We start from the raw sequence: 19549 nt of genomic DNA on the forward strand, positions 1-19549 counted from the left end.
TTGCATTGCTCTCGATCATGCCTTTTTGCGTTTTGTCGATTGTGAGGTCCTTCGACTGGACTCACGCCTAAAGAAGCACAATTCGAAGCCCGACAGATCGAGATTTTTTCTGTCAAAAGAAATTTCGTCCTGCCAGCGACATCACGTCTGCGCTCACACCTCGCTGTACTAACTCATAACCTTGGCGTCGCGTCCGCCTGACGCTTCTGGAGTAAAACCTCGTTTGCTTTTTTGGAGCCACCTGCGTCTGCCCCTTGCAATATCTGGAGCCTCTGCTCCTCTCTTGGATAAAATGTTCGACGAGACTCGCGCCTTTATAGCGGCGCAGATTAAGGGTGCTAAACCCGCCTTTGTATCAAAAACACCACATTTCAACTTTATCACCGTCCACTGTGAGTACTTCATACCTGTTTTATCACCTTGACATTGCCTAGAGCGTTCCCATACTGATTGCTGCGCGGCTTAGATTTTTGGATTATTTTCGCAACATTACTTTCCGCCGTTCTCATCTATGCTGGCGGCAAAGGAGAGCTTCATTTTATCGATGCTCTCATGTTTGGTAGTGGTGCAAACACGCAAGCCGGACTCAATCCCGTTGATCTCAACAACCTCAATGGATTTCAGCTGGCATGGATTTACACCTTCTCCTTATTCTCAAATCCCATCACGCTGCATACATGCGTTGTGTTCCTCAGGCTTTACTGGTTTGAGAAACGTTTTCAGCACTGGGTCCAGGAAGCCCGATTGCGCCGCCGAACTCTCAGCAAATCTAAATCCAAGGCACGAAATGATTTGAGCCAGGCCGAAAATGGCCTCGGCGTGAATGGGAGACACATTACCGTTCTGCCACGGGGTGAGAGGGCAAACAGAATCACCAATGATGGCATTCTCCTGGACAAAATAGAGGAGGCCGAGCCTAAAGCGGTTGCGAAAAGCGACGCAAGTGATACGACGACAGTGTCTGAAGACTTGCACAAGAGCGTCGATCTTGACGATATTGACCCCCTAGATCAACCCCGTCAAAAGGACACATCTCACGCAATTTCGGATGAAAATGGCTCCGCGCCTGGCCCTCAACCTGAAAACCCCCCTTACCTCTCAACCGCCATCACATTTGCCGATACTGTTAAGAGGAGTGATGGCTTGGAAAGCGACCCTACCAAATTTCCTCAACGACGCCCCAATGCCGAACATATTGCAATCCTTGAGAGGCAGCGAAACCAGGACAATGAGGTTCTTCGCATCCCCGGGCCGCGGGAGACTGAGAGGGGTCTAGGACCTCGCCGTCTTGAAGAAGATGATCAACAAGAAGACGAGGATCGACCAGCTGCTCGTCAGAGGACTATTGAGTTTCGTAATGACGAGCCCAGCGGCATCCACGACCGACAGCCAACCATTACCATTGCCGAGCCTGAGCACCATAAGAGGGACGAGCTCAGAGATGATGCTGCAGCTGCTGGCAATGTCGTTGATAGCCTAAGGTTCCGAAGACCGCGCTTTTTTAACAGATCACAAGACAAACTACACGAAGACGACGACGAACCCAGACACAATAGGTCAAGGACCCCACATCCACGCCCTGTACGAACCAAAACAATGGATACTATTCGCTCTGTCTTAACACGGGACAAAGTAGATGACATGCCTTATCTTAGTTATACACCCACCATGGGACGTAACTCAAACTTCCTTGGCCTGACCCTGGAACAGCGAGAGGAGCTCGGTGGCATCGAATACCGGGCGTTGAGAACTTTGGCCTTGGTGCTGATATTTTACTTTTGGATCTACCATATTTTGGGTGTCGTCTGTTTGCTTCCCTACATTCTCCACAACCAGCATTACGGAAACATTCTCGCTGCCGACGACATTGGCAGGACATGGTGGGCGTTTTGGACGTCCAACATGGCCTTTATGGATGTGGGATTCACCCTGACTCCGGACAGCATGAACTCATTTGCGACTTCCGAATGGGTCTTGATGGCTATGTGGTTCTTCATCATTATTGGAAACACTGGTTTCCCCGTCATGTTACGTTTCATGATCTGGGTCGCTTCCAAACTTACGCCTCGAGGCACTGGCCTTTGGGAAGAGTTTCGATTTTTGCTTGACCATCCCCGTCGGTGCTTTACTTTGCTCTTTCCATCCAATGCCAACTGGTGGCTGTTTTGGATTCTCATCTTGCTCAACGTCATTGACCTTGTATTCTTTATTATTCTAGATGTAGGTTCCATTTCCTTTTTTCCTTTCCTCTCACCTTGACTTTCCCCAAAGGCCTCTATTCGCCTTCGTGTTCACTTATATATATATATACACTTATACTTCTAAGCGACCAATGCTAACGATATTCTCTAGCTCGGAGCCGAACCCATCACTGCTTACCCGCTTAGGAACCGCGTTGTTATTGGCCTGTTCCAAGCTGCCTCAACCCGAACCGCCGGCTTCTCGGCAGTCAGCATGTCAGACCTTCACCCTGCCATGCCGGTTCTATATATGATAATGATGTATATATCCGTGTTCCCCATCGCCATTTCTATCCGGCGAACAAACGTCTACGAGGAGAAGTCTCTGGGCGTGTATCGTGACCGGGGCGACGACGATGCTGAAGAAGCAAGCGCTCTTGATTATGTGGGGACTCATTTGCGACGTCAGCTTTCTTTCGATTTGTGGTATGTCTTTTTAGGCTTCTTTCTTCTCGCCATCACCGAAGGCGGCAAGATTGTTGGAGGTCGGTTTGACCTGTTTGCTGTTCTTTTTGAGATCGTCAGTGCCTACGGAACCGTGGGCCTGAGTATCGGCGTACCGGGCGTCAATGCCTCTCTCTGTTCACAGTTTTCCGTTGTTGGCAAGCTGATTATCGTTGCCATGCAAATCCGTGGTCGCCACCGTGGTCTGCCATACGGTCTCGATCGTGCTGTCATTCTTCCGAGCGAAGCTCGCTTGAAAAAGGAGCAGGAGGAGTCCGAAGCCGCCCTCGCCCGGACAAACACTGCAGTATCTACTGGCGCTACCTCGGGTCTGCAGCGACAGGCGACCACAGGAAGAAGCCGTAGTAGGAGTCGTGACCGAGCCAACGGCAACCTAATAACACAATTGCTGCACCCGGGGCCAGTCGTTCCGCAAGATCCATTCTTGCGACCAAGGGGAAGATCAGTGGAAGCATACCAGAGGAGCAGGTCTGTGGATGTGACTGGCGCTCTGCCAGAACCCGCAGACGCTCACTTATACCCCTCGATAGAGGAAGATGACGAATTGCACCAATTGTCGAGCAATGACTTTCCACACAAGCCAAGACGGATAGAATCCTCTGCTTTTTAGAAGAATCCATGGGAATAAGGCGGATTCGATCAAACTCGTTTCTTAACCGCCCGGGAGCGGTTCTGTTACTGCTGTATATATTTATTACGCTTGTTTTTTTCATTTTCCACATGAAGAAGATTCCGCAGAGGGCTTGCGCAGAGCAAATGGAATCCCCGAGCTGGCCATGGGTGGCGCCAACAGAAGCCCTCGTGGAATTGGTTGGCTTACTGCACCTGTTCATGCTTGGGTTGTACACGGAGTCGCTTTTGTCGGTTGGAGCGCCATTTGGTTCCCAATGCTTTCATGTCACAGCGGTGGATGACATAATGTATTTATGATTGCAAAGAAGAAATATATGGGACTTTGCCAAGGTCAGTCTATTATTTCGTTATTGACGCTTGTAAGACCTGATGATCTCTATCCGTGTTGCCGTGTAATGAATGAAGCCGCATGCTCCGCCACCTTTGCATCTACTTGCAACTATTAAGCTAAAGGCAAAGAAAGAGATGACAAGAAACTCTATCCTGGATGTCGAAAAAATGTTTAGGAAATCGGTGAAGATGAGATTACGAAGATTCCGTCTCTACGATGCCCTTTTTATTTATCCTCAAAGGCGCCCATACTCTTCAGGGCGCCAGCAAGGCGACGATAGTCTTTTAGCAGATCTAATACCTCACTGAGCCTCAAGTCGCCCGGATTCTGAAGCTCCATGAACCGTTTATTGGGTGGGCTGATTTTGGGAACTTCTTTTGGTGGCAGGATGCCCGCAATGTCGGGGAATGCCTTTTTGAACTTCGTGTTAGTGGTCATCGCAATTACAAGTGGAAAAAACAAGGGGGTAAATTGGTCGCTGAAAAGCTTACAGTTGCCAAGTCTCCTCCATCAGTTGGCTTCACGCCGTCCTTTGTGTCCTTCGAGTCTTTGCTATCCTTGGCGGCATCCTTTGTGTCCTTGGGAGGAGCGACCACGGGGGTAGATACACTTCGACCGAAGCCTCGGACTAGGCTGATGCCGGAGAGTCGGGCCATGGGGTTGAATGTGTTGCCCAGGTTTCGCATTTGGTCCAGCATGGCTGGCTGGGCCGGTGCGGGAGAGGCGGCGCCGGCCTTTGCGTCTTCTGCAGCAAAGAGCACCTTTTTAGAGGAGCTCGCGCTGCGACCACTGCGGCCACTGCGGGCGCTGTCTGTGCTATGATCGCGACGGCCGCCAATTATGCTTAATACACGGTCATCCCGCCCATTCTGGGGTTTGGCTTGCTCCGGGTCTGTCGCGGCCAGGGAGATGGCAGCGTCCTCATCTTCGAGAGGAGGAGTGCTCACGAGCTTGCGAGCATCGTCAAGAGTCTTTGGAACGGCAATGGGCTCCTTGGGGTCCTCTTGACGCTCCTTGAGCTTGCCGAGGAGAAAACTGTAACTCTCTCCCAGGCTGTTTGAGATGGTTTTGAGTCCTTGGTCGGCTGTGGTAAAAACGGCATCGCTGGCGGCACCAAATGCCTGGGTGGGGGTGTTGATCAAGTCGCTCAGTCTCCTGTTCTTGACAGTCGAAGCTGGCTTGAGGCTGGGTGATGATTCGGGCTTTGGAGCTGTAGCATTTTCAGTATTGACTGCAGATGTACTCTGCGGTGACGTTGTGAGTCCATGAGAGTATGCTGGCGGGAATGTTTCTACTCGAGGAGTTGCAGGTTGCCCGGGGGTCTTTACCGGCCCCGATGGGCGCTCGTCTGCTCTCAAGGTGGCGAGATCAACCGTTTGCAGGAAACTGATGGCAGCCTCGAGGTTTGTAAGGCAGTAGGCCTCTTCACCGGTCAGCTTTTGCTCCCATCGAAAGCTTTGGATGAAATTGAGGTCGCTGATGACGTTGAGATGCTCAGGGGGGAGCGTGATGAGTGTGTAAATGAGCATTGGCATGATTTCATCCGCAGAGGCTGAAGGATGAAACTGAGCAAGTGTGTCGACGATGCTCTTATGCGCGGCTTTGAGACGATTTAGTTTCCCAAGAGGGTACCTTGACTCGCCCATTCGAACCAGGTCTTTTCTTGCAGACTCAAGCTGACCACGGATGACCTCTGTCCTCTCGGCCGTTGATTTTTCGGTTTGCGGTTCTACTTCGCCCAAGTCTATCCCAAGATCTGAAGGGCCAATGCCGACAAGGGACAAGGCGGCAGTCTTGGATCTAAGCTTTGCATCCTGGGCCTCGTCCTGCGTACTCCTGTGGCGATAAATTCGGTCGTATATACCCTCGCATAGCCTCCTCTCAACAGCCTCCTCGAGCAAACTTCGTTTCGCCTCTAGAGCTTTCCTTGCTTTCTTTCGGTTTGCTAGCTCTTCGGGCGTAATCATCTGCTGTTCATTCTCCGCCTTTGATTTGTCTTTTGAGCCCAACGAGGCTGCTTTTGATCGAAAGCGGCTGGCGACGGAGGAGGATGGTGGCGGAGGTTGGAAGATCTCACGACTCTGGCGCGAGGCGAGGGCGCTAATATGGGTGCCGATATGGGAAGATGCTGTAGTATAGAATTCTTGAAAAAGCTGGGATAGCTTGGCGATATTTGGCGGAGTGGAGTGGACTTTGGCAGAGAGTGATTCCACGAAGCTACAGAAGTCGGTCAGACAGGTACTAGGGTTGACTCGAGCGCAGCATCCATCCCCTCACCTATCAGTCAAAGTAATTAACTCTATCGGAAGATCGTCTAGCTCAATGGATGCTCGCGTGATCTCAGGAGGCTCATCGTTGTCGGAATTCTCGGCAGTGTCAAATGTGTCGGGAGCCCCGGCCTTGGCTCCGGCATCTCCATGTTTCTCGGAAGGAGACGATGAGTGGAAAGTATGTGCTCTCTTGGGGGTTTCACGACTGGCTGTAGAAGTCGTACTCGGTTGATGTGAGTAGGAGGAGAGTCTGTCTGGGCTTGGTCGAGCTGCGGGGGGAGTGTCGGTGGGTTGCTGAGAAGCCATGAGCCTCTATACGACGAATGGAGTCCTAATAGCACAATGGCGTAAGCTTTCGGCGGCTTGGAAGGGCGCATTCAAACAAAGCAAAAACAGATGTATAAAAATAAGGTTATCAACTGATGGCTATTGTGGAGAGTGGAGGAGAGAGCTACTATATGGGATGAAGCAGCGGCTGAGGTACCCAGGGGGTCGATGGGGTTTCACAAGTGTACCACAGATGGACTATACATACTCGATATGTCCGGAGTAGCACCAGCTGTATACAAGTAGAGATTGGCGGAATGTAGATGCCCTCGCAAAAGGGATGCAATGGGGAAATGTCGAGGTCGAGGCCGAGTAAGGAGAAGCTGTCGAGACGGAGCAGTTGGGCGGTGGATTGGTAGATAAGGTTACGATGGCTGAAAGGCGGATTGACAGGGTTGAACGAGGGGCTGCAGAAGCATCGGGTCTGCGGTGAAGGAAGACGAAGAGGGAAGATGCCGGGATTAGGTAACTAGAAAGAAGAAGAAGAACAACAAATGCCGCGACGAGATGCAATGCAAGACAGACAAAGTGGTGGCTGAGATGAGCGGGATGACGAAGCTTTGAGATGATTTTGGAGTTGGGAATCTTGAAGCTCAGATCCGGCGCGCCACCAAAAGCGGTACTTTACAATAGCGGGAGGGCGCCCCACTTGTTGTTATCGGGCTTATCGATACCTACGCACAGGCGGCGCTGTTACTGCTGTGGTAATGCTGATGCTAAGCTTATGCTCAGTCCATCTTTCATTCTGCCATCTTCCATCCTCGAATCTGCTGGTCAGGAGACAATGTCTCAGGACAAGGGAGGAAGAAAGGAAGCAAGATTGATTAATACCTTGGAGCGTATCCGTAATGGATGCTCGTTTGCATCCAAGCAGTAAAAGATCAGCACAGGATTGGCCGCTAAAACCCCCAAAAAGCCACTGTACGCAAATAATCAATTAGCACCGTCATTCTCTCTCGTCTTATAAACCCGATGCCTCGTGCACTGACACTGTACTACCGTAGTACTGACCTGTGCTCTATGATCTCGGTACGACCATCATAGTACATTCTCCACGATATTAGTAAACGTAGATGTATAATGAAGTGTACGGAGAAAGAAGATCCCCAGTCAATGGCTTGCCTGTGTGTGAATCGCAATACCCCAGCAACACTAACCATCACCTACTTGTACTCCGTTCCGCCACTCCGTACTCCGTAGACCAGCCCAGCCCAAAGATGCCGAGAAAATGCGGAGGAGCCCCCAGATTCCCCCCCACGCCTCCACGAACAAAGCCCAGCCCGTCGATATTAGTCAATTGAATGGATGTATTAGCCGTGCCGTCCCGCGAGTCGCATCGCAACACAAACTGAGCCGCGCTTTAAACCGAGGGCAAGCCGCGACTGTCTTAAAAGAAGCTCGAGCTTGGATCCCTTTTGCCTCTTCATTTCTTCTCTTCTTTTTCAAGAAGAAACCACCCAATTGCCACGGCTGTACACCGGTTTCTTCTTCCTTTGCACTTCCTGCTTGTCCTCCTCGTTTCTCTCCCTCTCCCTCTCTCTTCACCATCGCCATCATGTCCGGGCCACCGTCTCGCATCCGCTCCATTCTCGGCCATCTCATCCCCCATCAAACGCCGCCTCCTCACATCCATCATCTGTCGCCGACCTTCTTCCTCGAGCGCGCCGCATCCATTGAGCCGAATGCCGAGGCCATCTATCACATCACCTCCAACGGCGCCATCTTGCACCGCACCTACCAGGAATTCGCCGATCGCGCCAGAGGCTTGGCCTACTATCTGAAAAAGCACGGCTTCAAGCGCGTTGGCATTCTTGCGCCCAACACGCCCGCCTTTCTCGAGGCCATCTACGGCATCCCGGCGGCTGGGGCTGTGATTGCGCCCGCCAACTACAGGCTGAAGCCGGACGACATTGCCTACATCTTTGAGTTTGCAGAGGTCGACAGCATCATTGTCGATCACGAGTTTGTTCATCTGTTGGATTCGTTCAAGGAGAAGCATCCAAAGGTTCCTTTAATCATTGATTCGGTACGCTTACTCCCCTGGGATCTCGTTTGAAGGCTGACTGACAAAATCCCGGGTTCAGGATACCGACGCCACAGAAGGCCAGCTCTGCGGGCCTTTTGATGAGGCCGTGCTAGAGGGACTCAACCATGATCGCGCCACGGGCAACGCAGGATGGGCTGGGCTCCATGCGCATGCCACCAATGAGGATGACATGATTGCCATTCCCTTTACCTCTGGCACCACATCCCGGCCCAAGGGAGTCGTCTTCACCAACCGAGGTTCATATCTTGCCGCCATGGGCAACATCATTGAGTCTGGGCTTAATCAGGGCCGCTGCAAGTACCTGTGGACGCTACCGATGTGAGCAATCCTACTCGCTGTAGATGCTGCCGCCGTGGAATCTGGATTGCTGACGATGATTTCTTCATCAGGTTCCACGCCATTGGATGGACTTTCCCATGGGCTGTGGTGGCGGTGCGCGGCTTGAACGTCTGCCTGCGAAAGATTGACTACCCACTGATCTGGAAGCTCCTGAAAGAGCAAGGCATTACTCACTTCAATGCGGCTCCCACAGTCAACACTCTCTTGGTAGCGGCAAAGGAGGCCGAAAGACTCACCCACGAAGTCAAAGTAACGGTTGCAGCCAGCCCGCCAAGTGGCCATCTCTTTGAGCAAATGGCAAGTATACCCAAGATATCCGCAAGTCATTGAATAGTGGCTAACATGAAGTTTGTAGACCAACCTTAATCTCATTCCCGTCCATGTTTATGGAATGACAGGTAAGGCTCTACACCCCAGACCCGGTGGTGCTTCTGTTTGCTCACATGAATGACAGAGACCTATGGGCCTCTCACGAAATGCTACGTCATGCCAGAATGGGATGATCTCCCACCGCAGGAGAAGTACGCCAAGATGGCTCGCCAGGGTCACGGCTTCATCACCAGCCTTCCCATCCGGATCGTCAAGCAAGATCAGCCCGGCGGAGTCCTAGTAGACGTGGCCAAGAACGGCAAAGAGATTGGCGAAATTGTCTTTTTCGGAAACATTTGTGCCAAGGAGTACTACAAAGATCCCGAAGCCACACGAAAGCTCTTCGAGGGAGGCGGTCTACACTCGGGCGACCTGGCAGTATGGCATCCGGATGGAAGTGCCCAAATCCTAGACCGTGCCAAGGATATCATCATCTCTGGTGGTGAAAACATCTCCTCGGTGGCACTGGAGAGCATGCTGGTCGAACATGCCGACATTCTCGAGGCCGGCGTGGTATCGGTTCCAGACTCTCACTGGGGTGAGCGACCCAAGGCATACGTCACGGTCAAGGAGGGCAAGAGCCTGGTCGGCGAAGATGTGATCAACTGGGCCAAGCACCAGAGCAACATTAGCAAGTTCATGGTGCCCAGAGAAGTCGAGGTGGTCAAGGAGCTGCCCAAGACGAGCACGGGCAAGATTAAGAAGAATGACTTGCGGCAATGGGCCAAGACTGGGCGTAAGGAGTAAAAGAGGAGGCAATGGGCAAATAGCGAGGGGTTTTGGACTCATTTGGATTGTAGAGCGTCTGATTTATTATCTCGGTGGATTAAGAGGATAGAAGTCTTGGTTGACGGCCGGAGTGGAAAACACTGTATACATGTATATGCAGATTAGATTACCTAAACTCAGCTGTTTGGATACTGATCTTCTAGAGTTTTTGACAAGAATATGAGCTGCATTTTATCCTTTTCATAAACTTGTCTTGGTCCTTGTTATTGTACGACACCCGGTGTGTTCAAGTATTGAATATACCTGGAACGTTGTTGTGAATCGTCAAAACTGCGACTATCCAACGCCTAGCTTTATAGTCTGGACACTGAAAGCCCTTCGACGCGAAAAGGTCGAGTCGTATAACGGTTAGTACAGTCGCTTCACATGTTCGAATCGAGGATGCGGAGCGCGCGACAGACCCGGGTTCGACTCCCGGCTCGACTACGCTTTTTTGCTGGAGCGGATATTTATTTTTTTGGTTGTTGAGTTTGAAGATGAGCCAAGAAGAGGATGATGTTGTTGCTGGCAAGTTCATGTTGGAGCTGTGAAGAGATGAGCAGACAATGAGTGAGCAATTTGCTTGTTTTCTCTCAGGTGGCAACCAGTGTTTAGTTGAAGTATAGATGGCTGATATCAGGCTTCAGTAGCTACATGTAGGGTGGAGGCTTTCTGCAATGGATCTTTAGCTTTGAGCCACGGGTTGCCGCCATCAGCTGTTCCCAAACCGTGCGCATGAAACATTCCTGCGAGCTGCGTTGATCAGTTGACATCATTTCATCTCTCCATCAACCTTCAATTGCCTGCTTGAATCCATCCATCTCTCAGTATCGTGCGTTGTGTATAGCATCCATCCATTGATGTAAAAGAGAAAAAAAAACCGTTGGATTCAACCGCCCTGGACAATCATTGCCTCTCTGGAACTGGTCTCTCTCTGGTTCTAGAAATCCCAACGGCCCGGCAGTGGAACGATCCAGCACCATCCAGAGCTTCTGCACCCAAGCTTTTTAGCGCACAGACGCCTGAAACAAACCCCCCAATCACAGCATCCATCGATTCAAGTTCATTCATCCATCCGTCATCCCATCGACTGCTGTTGTTTTTTTGCTTTCATCTCGCCCGCGATTATTTATTTCCCTGGTCGCTACTGCATTCACTCCGCCTTCTCAACAGCGGCGGTCAATTACCCTTCAATCATCTTTTCATTACTCAGCTTCATTTACTGTCTATATTCGCAACTTGTTCTCTCTGTTTGCAAGCCTTCATCATGAGCGGGTCGCGGCCACTGCGGGGCGGGTGCCAATGCGGCCGGAATCGTTACATCATCGTCATCCCAGAGAACGGCATCAAGGACGCTCAGGTCCTGTTTAACACTGAGCCACAGCATCGTAAGTATTTGGCCCGGTCCAATTGGTTGCTTCGTTCAAAGATTCGCTTTTACGGGGTTTCAATTGCTATGAATTGGCAGCTGCATGGGGTTGATTGATTGATTGATTGATGGTCCGGGTGGTTTGTTGTTTGTTTGTTTGTTTACTTTGTTTTCAACCCCCGAAGCTGACAATCCTGGTTGCAACCGCGCAGAGATTCCTCTCGCAACACCTCTAGCAGCGTACATTCGCGTGCCGCTCTCATGGTACCACAGCTCTACCTACGCCTTCTTCCCAGATGAAACGCACACCATGATCCGCAAGGTCTACTCGCACCCGAGCCAGGACTACTCCAAACGGCACTTTTGCGGCTTCTGCGGGACGCCCTTGTCGTATTGGTCCGAGCAGCCTCGCAGCGAGGCCGAGTTCATCAACCTCACCCTGGGGAGCCTGCTTCGGGAAGACATTCGAGACTTGGAGGACATGGGCCTGATTCCCGAAGACGAAGAGTCGCCGCCCAGGAGCGAGGCAGCAGCCCCAGCGGTGCCGACGAGAAGAACCGCCATCCAGCAGTCGTTTGGCGTGCCGTGGTTCGACGGGCTGATTGAGGGCTCGCGGCTGGGAAGCATGCGCAGGAGCTACGGCACTAAGACGTCGCGCGACGGGCAGACGAGCATCGAATGGGACATTGTCGAGTATTCGGAGAATGGCGGCGGGGAAATGGAAGAGGATGAGCCTGCCGGGGCGGCGTCGACGCAGCTGGGCAAAAGGAAGCTCAGAGATCATTAGTATGGGATTGTGATTTATGCTCGGCTCGGTACAAGTCTGTGTATAGGCAGTTGATAAGGGGAAAAAGCCATGGACATGGTTTGGTAGGACATGGCATAGCCTGGCCTGGCCTGTTGTGTGTGTATAGGTATGAGCTGTCGCTTACGGCTTGCTCCCTTTCTTTTTTTTCTCTCTTCTCTCGGTAAGGCGTTTATTGTTCTTTTTTTGTTTTTGGCTCGGACAGTGGCCGGGGTGTTTTACCTTTAGGCGTATCTCATGTCGGCGACAGACAGAGGCTATATAGACACGAATGGGATGAGGCAAAGTCTTTGTATTATGTGCCAGGTATAGGTAGTAGTGAGCAGCCGTGGCCTTTTAACCATGCTCTATCGACCTACCTATGTAGGCATATCCAGCGCGGCAAGATGGCGCCTTTTATGCATATGATATAGGGAAGACCAGTCGGGTCAATGGTTTGCAGGACGAAACGAATTATGCCACTGCAGCCGAGATGCAGGCTGCTTACGAGTACACCTTGTGGCTTCAACATGCAACATTCCCACGTGGGCTGTCGGCTGAATCTATCCGTCTCGGGTGCTTCTGAGGTCTGAGCAATCCCATCCATGGCAAATAGCCAGACCAGGCCAGATGATCCATCAAGTGACCTGACTACTGTACATGTACCTACCTGTAACTATTCCCGAGTTCCCCGATGGGCATCTCTGTCCGTTCCCGCCCCATTCGAATCCTTCCCACATATAGTACTTGTACAGTATCACCACTACGCTTCAAACTCCCATTTCTTGTCGGCCCGCTGCCACCACTTCGGACAATCCACCCAACCGGCCTAAGCTGCTTGGAGCCCGCCGGATCGCCATCCTCCGCGGCGCCAGCTTCCCCATTGAGGCCGACTAGCCCTGCCTTGTGACTTGTTGTTCGTCGGTCAAGATGGGCTAGCTGCTGTTTGCAAAGGCTACGTTGCGAGGTGAGGTGACTGGGTTTTTTTTTCGGTATCCCCGCCAATTGTCTTTTTGGTTGGCCTCTCTGTTGTCTTACTGTAGCTTACACTGGGATTTAGACTTACGGGGTATACCATGTTGAGCTCCATAAGGTAGATTGCTAGAGGTAATACGGGCTGGGGTTTATACGGGGAATGCCCACAGCAAACCAATGTACCTAGATAAATAGGCATTAGACCCTTGCCCTTGAATTTCTCGCCTCGTTGGATAAAATGCAAATGCCCACGGCCAGCATATCGTTGGCTAAATGCGCAGGTACCCAGAACGCAACCCGCAGCGCACCATCCAGAACTATCCGGGAAAATGCAGCGTCTCGCATGATGCGGCCTTTGTATTTCTCCATGTTTATTTTCCGACGTCAAGGTGGGAGGGGGGGGGATTCGTTAGTGTGTGCATCCAATGTATATATATATATACATATATACTATATCCGGGAACCAACGCTATTTTCTCGCCGACATCTAGCTTTGCATGAACTTGCAAGTGGTGTTGAGAGTGAAGTGAAGTGAAGTGTGTCTTGTCTTGTGTATTTTTGATTACTATATAGTATTGGATACTGGTTGTTTTGCAAGTTGCGAGAATGTTGCCCAAGGACTTTCAGTGGGGGTTTGCGACGGCTGCGTAAGTCTCTGTCTCTGTCTCTGTCTCTGTCCCTGTCTCTGTCTCGTCTCACTTCATCCCTGCAACATCCAACTTACACACACAAACCTCCCAAACAGCTACCAGATTGAAGGCGCCATCGACAAGGACGGCCGAGGCCCCAGCATCTGGGACACCTTTTGCGCCATCCCCGGCAAGATTGCCGATGGGTCGTCCGGCGTCACGGCCTGCGACTCGTACAACCGCACCGCCGAGGACATTGCGCTGCTCAAGTCGCTTGGAGCAAAGTCGTACCGCTTCTCCATCTCCTGGTCCCGAATCATCCCCAAGGGCGGCCGCGACGACCCCGTCAACCAGCTGGGAATCGACCACTACGCTCAGTTTGTTGATGATTTGCTGGAGGCGGGCATCACGCCCTTCATCACGCTGTTCCACTGGGATCTGCCCGAGGAGCTGCATCAGCGATATGGTGGACTGCTGAACCGCACCGAGTTCCCGTTGGATTTCGAAAACTACGCGCGCGTCATGTTCAAGGCCCTGCCCAAGGTGAGGAACTGGATCACCTTCAACGAGCCGCTGTGCTCTGCCATCCCCGGCTACGGCTCCGGCACTTTTGCTCCTGGCCGCCAGAGCACCACCGAGCCTTGGGTCGTTGGCCACAACCTTCTTGTTGCCCACGGCCGCGCCGTCAAGGTGTACCGCGACCAGTTCAAGGACCTCAACGACGGCCAGATTGGCATCGTCCTCAATGGCGACTTCACGTATCCCTGGGACTCGTCTGACCCCGCCGACAGGGAGGCCGCTGAGAGGCGGTTGGAGTTTTTCACGGCGTGGTATGCGGATCCCATCTACCTTGGTGATTACCCTGCCTCTATGCGCAAGCAGCTGGGCGACCGCCTGCCGGTGTTTACGCCTGAGGAGAAAGCCTTTGTCCTTGGCTCCAACGACTTTTACGGCATGAACCACTACACGTCCAACTACATCCGCCACCGCACCTCGCCCGCCACCGCAGACGACACCGTTGGCAATGTCGACGTGCTGTTCTACAACAAGGAGGGCCAGTGCATCGGCCCGGAGACGCAATCTTCGTGGCTTCGTCCTTGTCCCGCCGGCTTCCGCGATTTCCTCGTCTGGATCAGCAAGCGTTACAACTACCCCAAGATCTACGTCACCGAGAACGGCACGAGTCTCAAGGGAGAGAACGACCTGCCCAAGGAGAAGATTCTGGAGGATGATTTCCGCGTCAATTACTACAACGAGTATATCCGCGCCATGGCCACGGCCGCGACGCTGGACGGAGTCAATGTCAAGGGATACTTTGCCTGGTCGCTGATGGACAACTTTGAGTGGGCCGATGGCTACGTGACGAGATTTGGCGTGACGTATGTGGATTATGAGAATGGACAGCAGCGATTCCCGAAGAAGAGCGCCAAGAGCTTGAAGCCCTTGTTTGACGAGTTGATTGCGAAGGAGTAAGCGGGCGTTGATACCTATGACGTTTTTGGTGCTCTGGAATGCAAATATGAATTCATGATGGAAAGGGATATGAACCAAAAGGATATGGAATATGAAATATCTGGATTGCTCAGGGAATTGGTATATAATGAGTAAAAGATAGAAAATACAAAAAAAGAACTATAGTCCTATATAAACGGGGTTGAAGTGATATGGTTGGGTGGTATCTGGCTCTATGTAACTCCAACTATTCCGATGCCTACTTGTATGCTATAAACTAAGTATGGGGATTGGTATCAATTTCTACACGATTTTACAAACAAACAAAAGAATTTCTATCTTGTCCTTCTGACATTCCATTATTCATCATCTAATAGCTACGATTGTGCCACTGGAGAGGCCCCCTCGTTACCTCTCCCCACAGCTTGAGAAGGCATCACGTTCTGCATCATGGGCCACGCCCCATTTCCGTTCCCATTGGGCCAATTCTGACCAGGCATCTGCTGTCCGGCGTTAAACATGGCCTGTTGGTTACCCATCATGAACGGTTGCTGGGGATGACCCTGGCCTTGTGCAAATTGCTGGGGCATCCAATACATGCCCTGTGGGCCATTGGCCATCACATATGAGCCCTGAGCCATCATCGGGGGTGCTGCTGATTCGGCGGTTGAGGAAGGAGTTGCAATCCCCGTCGAGACGGGCATATGGCCCGTGTTCGGGACGGCACCGGCCATCATGGGAGGCATTCCGGTCATCGGTGGAACCATGCCACTGATTGCTGAAGGAGGTATAGCTGGCTGAGTTCCCTTGGTAGGGCCGTAGATGGCCTCGTCATCGCTCGTGTCAGTCGTGTCGTCGTCGTCGTCTTCATCCTTCTTAGCTGCCTTGGGATGCTTCGCCCGGAGTCTCATATTCTTTGCGACTTCGTCCGCGCTGAACCCATATATACTCTTGAGATAGCGCATAAACTCAAGGTAAGCATCCGAAACAATCTGAACATGATGATGCGTCAGTTCCACCTGAGTAGCATGTGCGTCACCACCTCCAGAAGCAGTCTGAGCGTCGAATTCAGCCATGGCTAGGGCAGTTTGGCAAGCGTTTCGGATTTGACGGCCGTTCCAACGCATGTTTTCGTGCTTCTTCCAGTAGGCGGTGGCGTATTTGAGGATGTCCTTTTCGTTGATGTTGATGTGGCGGCCTTTGTCTTCGAATCGTTTCCTGATGATGCGTAAGTTGAGGCGGAAGATTTCGCGGGTGGATGTTTTGTCGAGGGGTGGGTAGTAGAGACTGATGTGTATTCGGGAGGTGAACGCTTCGTCAAAGTCGCCGATGCGATTCGTTGTGAGGAAGAGGATGCCGGCGTAGTATTCCAAGACTCGAAGGAAAACTGCATGCCAGTTAGGTGACTGTTGTTCAGCGTGTGCTGGGGAAGCCTTACCTGCAACAAGTCCATTTCGGACAAAGTTCTTTGGGGAGCGCTGGGCAAGGAACACATCTGCTTCGTCTAGCAGGAGAATGCATCCCCATCTGTTGGCAAGACTAAAGTTTCTCTCTAGGGCTGCTTCTACTTCACTAGCAGTAGCACCAAGATCACCTAAACAAGGGTGATGCATGGGTTAGCATATGTCTCTCATCCGAATTCATCTTGCAAAGAGTCATACCACATGTAATTTGGAACAAAGGCTTGTTGAAGCGCTCAGCCACACCCTCTATAATAGCCGTTGTATTAGTATATATACGTCCATTAGAGTTGGCTGGATCACTGTTTAGGGGTGGTACTCACCAGCAGTAGTCGTCTTACCCACTCCAGGGGAACCGTGTAGAAGAAGAATGAGGCCCTTTCCTATATCGAGAGTTAGCCAGTCGTCAAAGCAGCTGATAGTTGGCGAAACGCAAGACAACCTTTTCCTCGAATAATATCGACCTCTTCATTGTCACTAACTCGCGCCTCCTTATTTCGAAAGTGCTGGTCAACTAAACAGTAGACTATGTCTTTATGCTGTTTAGGGAGCACCAGTTGGTCAAACGCCGTCTGTTCTTTGGAACCTTCGCTGACGGGACTCAGATACTTGAGATCGAGTTTTGCTATTAGTGGCATATTGTTAGAAGAATTCAGCATTTGCTTTGTAGTGAAGTAGACAAACCCCATTTGCGGCTTCGCAAGACAAAGCCAAAAACTCGATAGGACATGATGACCAAGTCGTCATTCGTCAGAGAATTCTTGGAGGCCGTAATCTCCTTCAACGACCGGGGATATATGGCTACCGATGGCTCGTCATTAGGCTCGTCGGGGCCAGGCATCAAACTAGCGATATAGTTTTCGTTCCTCGTCTTATCAACGTAGTTGTCGTTGTATATATATTCACCCGCGCAGCAGGCAGCCGAGCAGCTCTCCTCTTCGGATGAGCTTGATCCTCCCAGATCCTTTCCAATAAGAGACTCAATCTCCGGCTGCCACCCACTTGACTGCGTTGCAGCAAAGGCCTCTGCGAAATCAACCATGACCTGACTGTCAACTTCGTCTCGTGCCTCCAAGGTGAATCCATTGTAGTGCATGTGTTTCACGCTCGCCACATCAATGAACATCTTGCCACGGTCGATAAGTTCTTGTTGGAAAGTGGCCTTGGCCTCTTCTTTTGCGGAGTCGTCGCGGCTCAGGTAGGTTGAAGTAGGGCCGTCTGCAAATCGGATGGGATACACTTCGAGGGATGTAATCGCCTTTTCGCCATCGAACTTTGAAATGACGAACGATTTCGATACTGGACCAAGTTGCTTTCCGTCAAAGTCGATGTAAACACAAAAAAGAGTGATGTGGGCAGCTGGCTCGCTTTCGTCTTTCCTCCAGGCACGCCAGGGAGGAGTGACTTTGTGTCCTGTGCTGGTGATGCTTATCACTCGGTAGGCTTGTCGTCGGCCCTGGGCTACGACATCATCTCCTGGTTTGAAGAGATACCATAGGTGGTTGAAGGAAATGGTGCGAGGCTGAGTCTCTGATAGATAATTGATCTTGGCTTGGATCGTGTTGTCCATAAAGTCGATGAGGCAGCTCATGTGCTGGTATGCTGTCAACGAATTTGTGAACTCATCCTCCTCGCTTGCTTCATTGCCTTCAGTGCCGGGTTTCGTTTCCTCTTGGTCTTCCGAGGGTTTTGGTTGCTCCAGTACAACTTCACCGCTGCCGAATTTCTCTTTCAATTGTGCAAATTTCTCACGGATTTCCTGGTTGTAGTAGACGAGTGCTCGGAAAGGTCGGATCATGACAAGAGCGCTGTTCATGCGATAATCCTTGGCTTTGTTCTTCAGTATATTGTTGAGTATCTTTATAATGCTTTGCGATCTGATTCGAATTCGCTCTGGCACAAGCTGCTTGCCTCGGGTAACGTTGTTGGCGATGTCAGCCCACGACGAAACTTTTTGCTCTTTTCCGCCTGCGGTTATTGCTGGGTTTTGCGATTTTTCAGCGTAGCGCATGAACCAGGGATTGTTATAGCCGTCAAAGGTGATTGAAGGCTCTTCAGTGAGGACTTCAATGACGAAGTGATCCCTGTTCTGATCTCCATGATGACCCTGAAATTTGAAACTGCTCCAGTTCATCGGACTCACTTCCACTTGCACTACATTCGGCGTGGCCTTCTCCGGATCGTCTTCAGCATCTGAATCTTCTGTTTTGATGCCATTAATCTCTTCCAATGTCGGAATGTGCGCTCCTGGTCGCGCATCTTGTAGCTGAGTTTTCAGTACGTCGAAATAGGTTGCCCACTCCATTTCCTTCTTGGTCATTGTCTCTTTGTTCTTTTCTTCCTCTTCGATATCCCGAAGCTTTGTCCTTAGGCTTCTCAATTTACGCCAAGCACCATATGTAGTGGAGCTTTTGTTTATAAGAGCTTCTGTCCTCTCTTGCATCAGTGTTAGTGAGGATAAAAGGCCGCCGCCCTCTTCCTTGGCAACTTCCTCGACGAACCCCAGCATCTGCTTCTCAAGTCGCTCTCTATCGCGTTTCTCGCGCTTAGCCTCTTCTTCTACGGTATCAAGCCTGAGCTGCAGTTTGACCAATAACTGTTCCATGTTTCCTTGGTTGCCATTAGCCTGACCAGAGGCATGCGTTCCTGGGCTTTCTGCCATGATGACGCTTGCTGGTACTGCTGCGCCTTGATTTAGTTCAGTGATTTTCGGAACATCAGCTGAGGACACATCCATGGCTGGTAAATGTCGCTAAAGATGTTTTTTGCGTAAATATAACAACATGAAATAAATATTGAATAACGAAATAAGCTTCGAAACGCCGCGAAATAGAACGCAATATTATTTCTACAGTATATCTTTTCTCCTAGGCAAGGTACCTCTCTATATGTAACTAACGATGGGACAGGGATTGCAGCAAAAGGCGCCAGCTTGTCCAATAGAGATGATCTCCATAATCATGCAAACACTTGAAGAGACTTGTTGGCTAGGCAGCAATGCAGCCAAGAAGGAATCATTGGCTGAAACGTGAGGCGACGGGACAACTAGAATACCGCGCAATATTGACGGGTTGCAAAGAGCAAGGAGTGA

The 19549-nt window shown here is 51.1% G+C and overlaps 6 protein-coding genes across 6 annotated transcripts; 4 read left to right on the forward strand and 2 right to left on the reverse strand.

The window, feature by feature from the left end:
- Positions 1-292: 292 nt before the first annotated feature.
- Positions 293-3315, forward strand: Triagg1_6722 (uncharacterized protein; the record flags this gene model as incomplete). The annotated part of the gene is made up of 3 exons (XM_062901378.1): positions 293-392; positions 467-2220; positions 2353-3315. 3 exons carry the CDS (start codon positions 293-295, stop codon positions 3313-3315), a joined length of 2817 nt encoding a protein of 938 aa, XP_062754338.1.
- Positions 3316-3894: 579 nt separating this feature from the next.
- On the reverse strand, positions 3895-6245 carry Triagg1_6723 (uncharacterized protein; the record flags this gene model as incomplete). Its single annotated transcript, XM_062901379.1, has 3 exons — positions 3895-4089; positions 4161-5886; positions 5947-6245. The coding sequence occupies 3 exons, from the start codon at positions 6243-6245 to the stop codon at positions 3895-3897; spliced, it is 2220 nt and encodes a 739-aa protein (XP_062754339.1).
- Positions 6246-7821: 1576 nt separating this feature from the next.
- Positions 7822-9768, forward strand: Triagg1_6724 (uncharacterized protein; the record flags this gene model as incomplete). The annotated part of the gene is made up of 5 exons (XM_062901380.1): positions 7822-8292; positions 8351-8631; positions 8703-8901; positions 9008-9050; positions 9107-9768. 5 exons carry the CDS (start codon positions 7822-7824, stop codon positions 9766-9768), a joined length of 1656 nt encoding a protein of 551 aa, XP_062754340.1.
- A 1288-nt stretch (positions 9769-11056) lies between these two features.
- On the forward strand, positions 11057-11945 carry Triagg1_6725 (uncharacterized protein; the record flags this gene model as incomplete). Its single annotated transcript, XM_062901381.1, has 2 exons — positions 11057-11177; positions 11371-11945. 2 exons carry the CDS (start codon positions 11057-11059, stop codon positions 11943-11945), a joined length of 696 nt encoding a protein of 231 aa, XP_062754341.1.
- Positions 11946-13523: 1578 nt separating this feature from the next.
- Positions 13524-15019, forward strand: Triagg1_6726 (CAZyme family GH1; the record flags this gene model as incomplete). The annotated part of the gene is made up of 2 exons (XM_062901382.1): positions 13524-13564; positions 13663-15019. 2 exons carry the CDS (start codon positions 13524-13526, stop codon positions 15017-15019), a joined length of 1398 nt encoding a protein of 465 aa, XP_062754342.1.
- Positions 15020-15375: 356 nt separating this feature from the next.
- Positions 15376-19195, reverse strand: Triagg1_6727 (uncharacterized protein; the record flags this gene model as incomplete). Its single annotated transcript, XM_062901383.1, has 6 exons — positions 15376-16385; positions 16437-16592; positions 16660-16707; positions 16782-16841; positions 16901-17083; positions 17143-19195. 6 exons carry the CDS (start codon positions 19193-19195, stop codon positions 15376-15378), a joined length of 3510 nt encoding a protein of 1169 aa, XP_062754343.1.
- Between the last annotated feature and the right edge of the window lie 354 nt (positions 19196-19549).

This window comes from Trichoderma aggressivum, assembly GCF_033847375.1.
Source record: "Trichoderma aggressivum f. europaeum strain CBS 100526 chromosome Unknown scaffold_027, whole genome shotgun sequence".
In the NCBI taxonomy this organism is placed as follows: Eukaryota; Fungi; Ascomycota; class Sordariomycetes; order Hypocreales; family Hypocreaceae; genus Trichoderma; species Trichoderma aggressivum.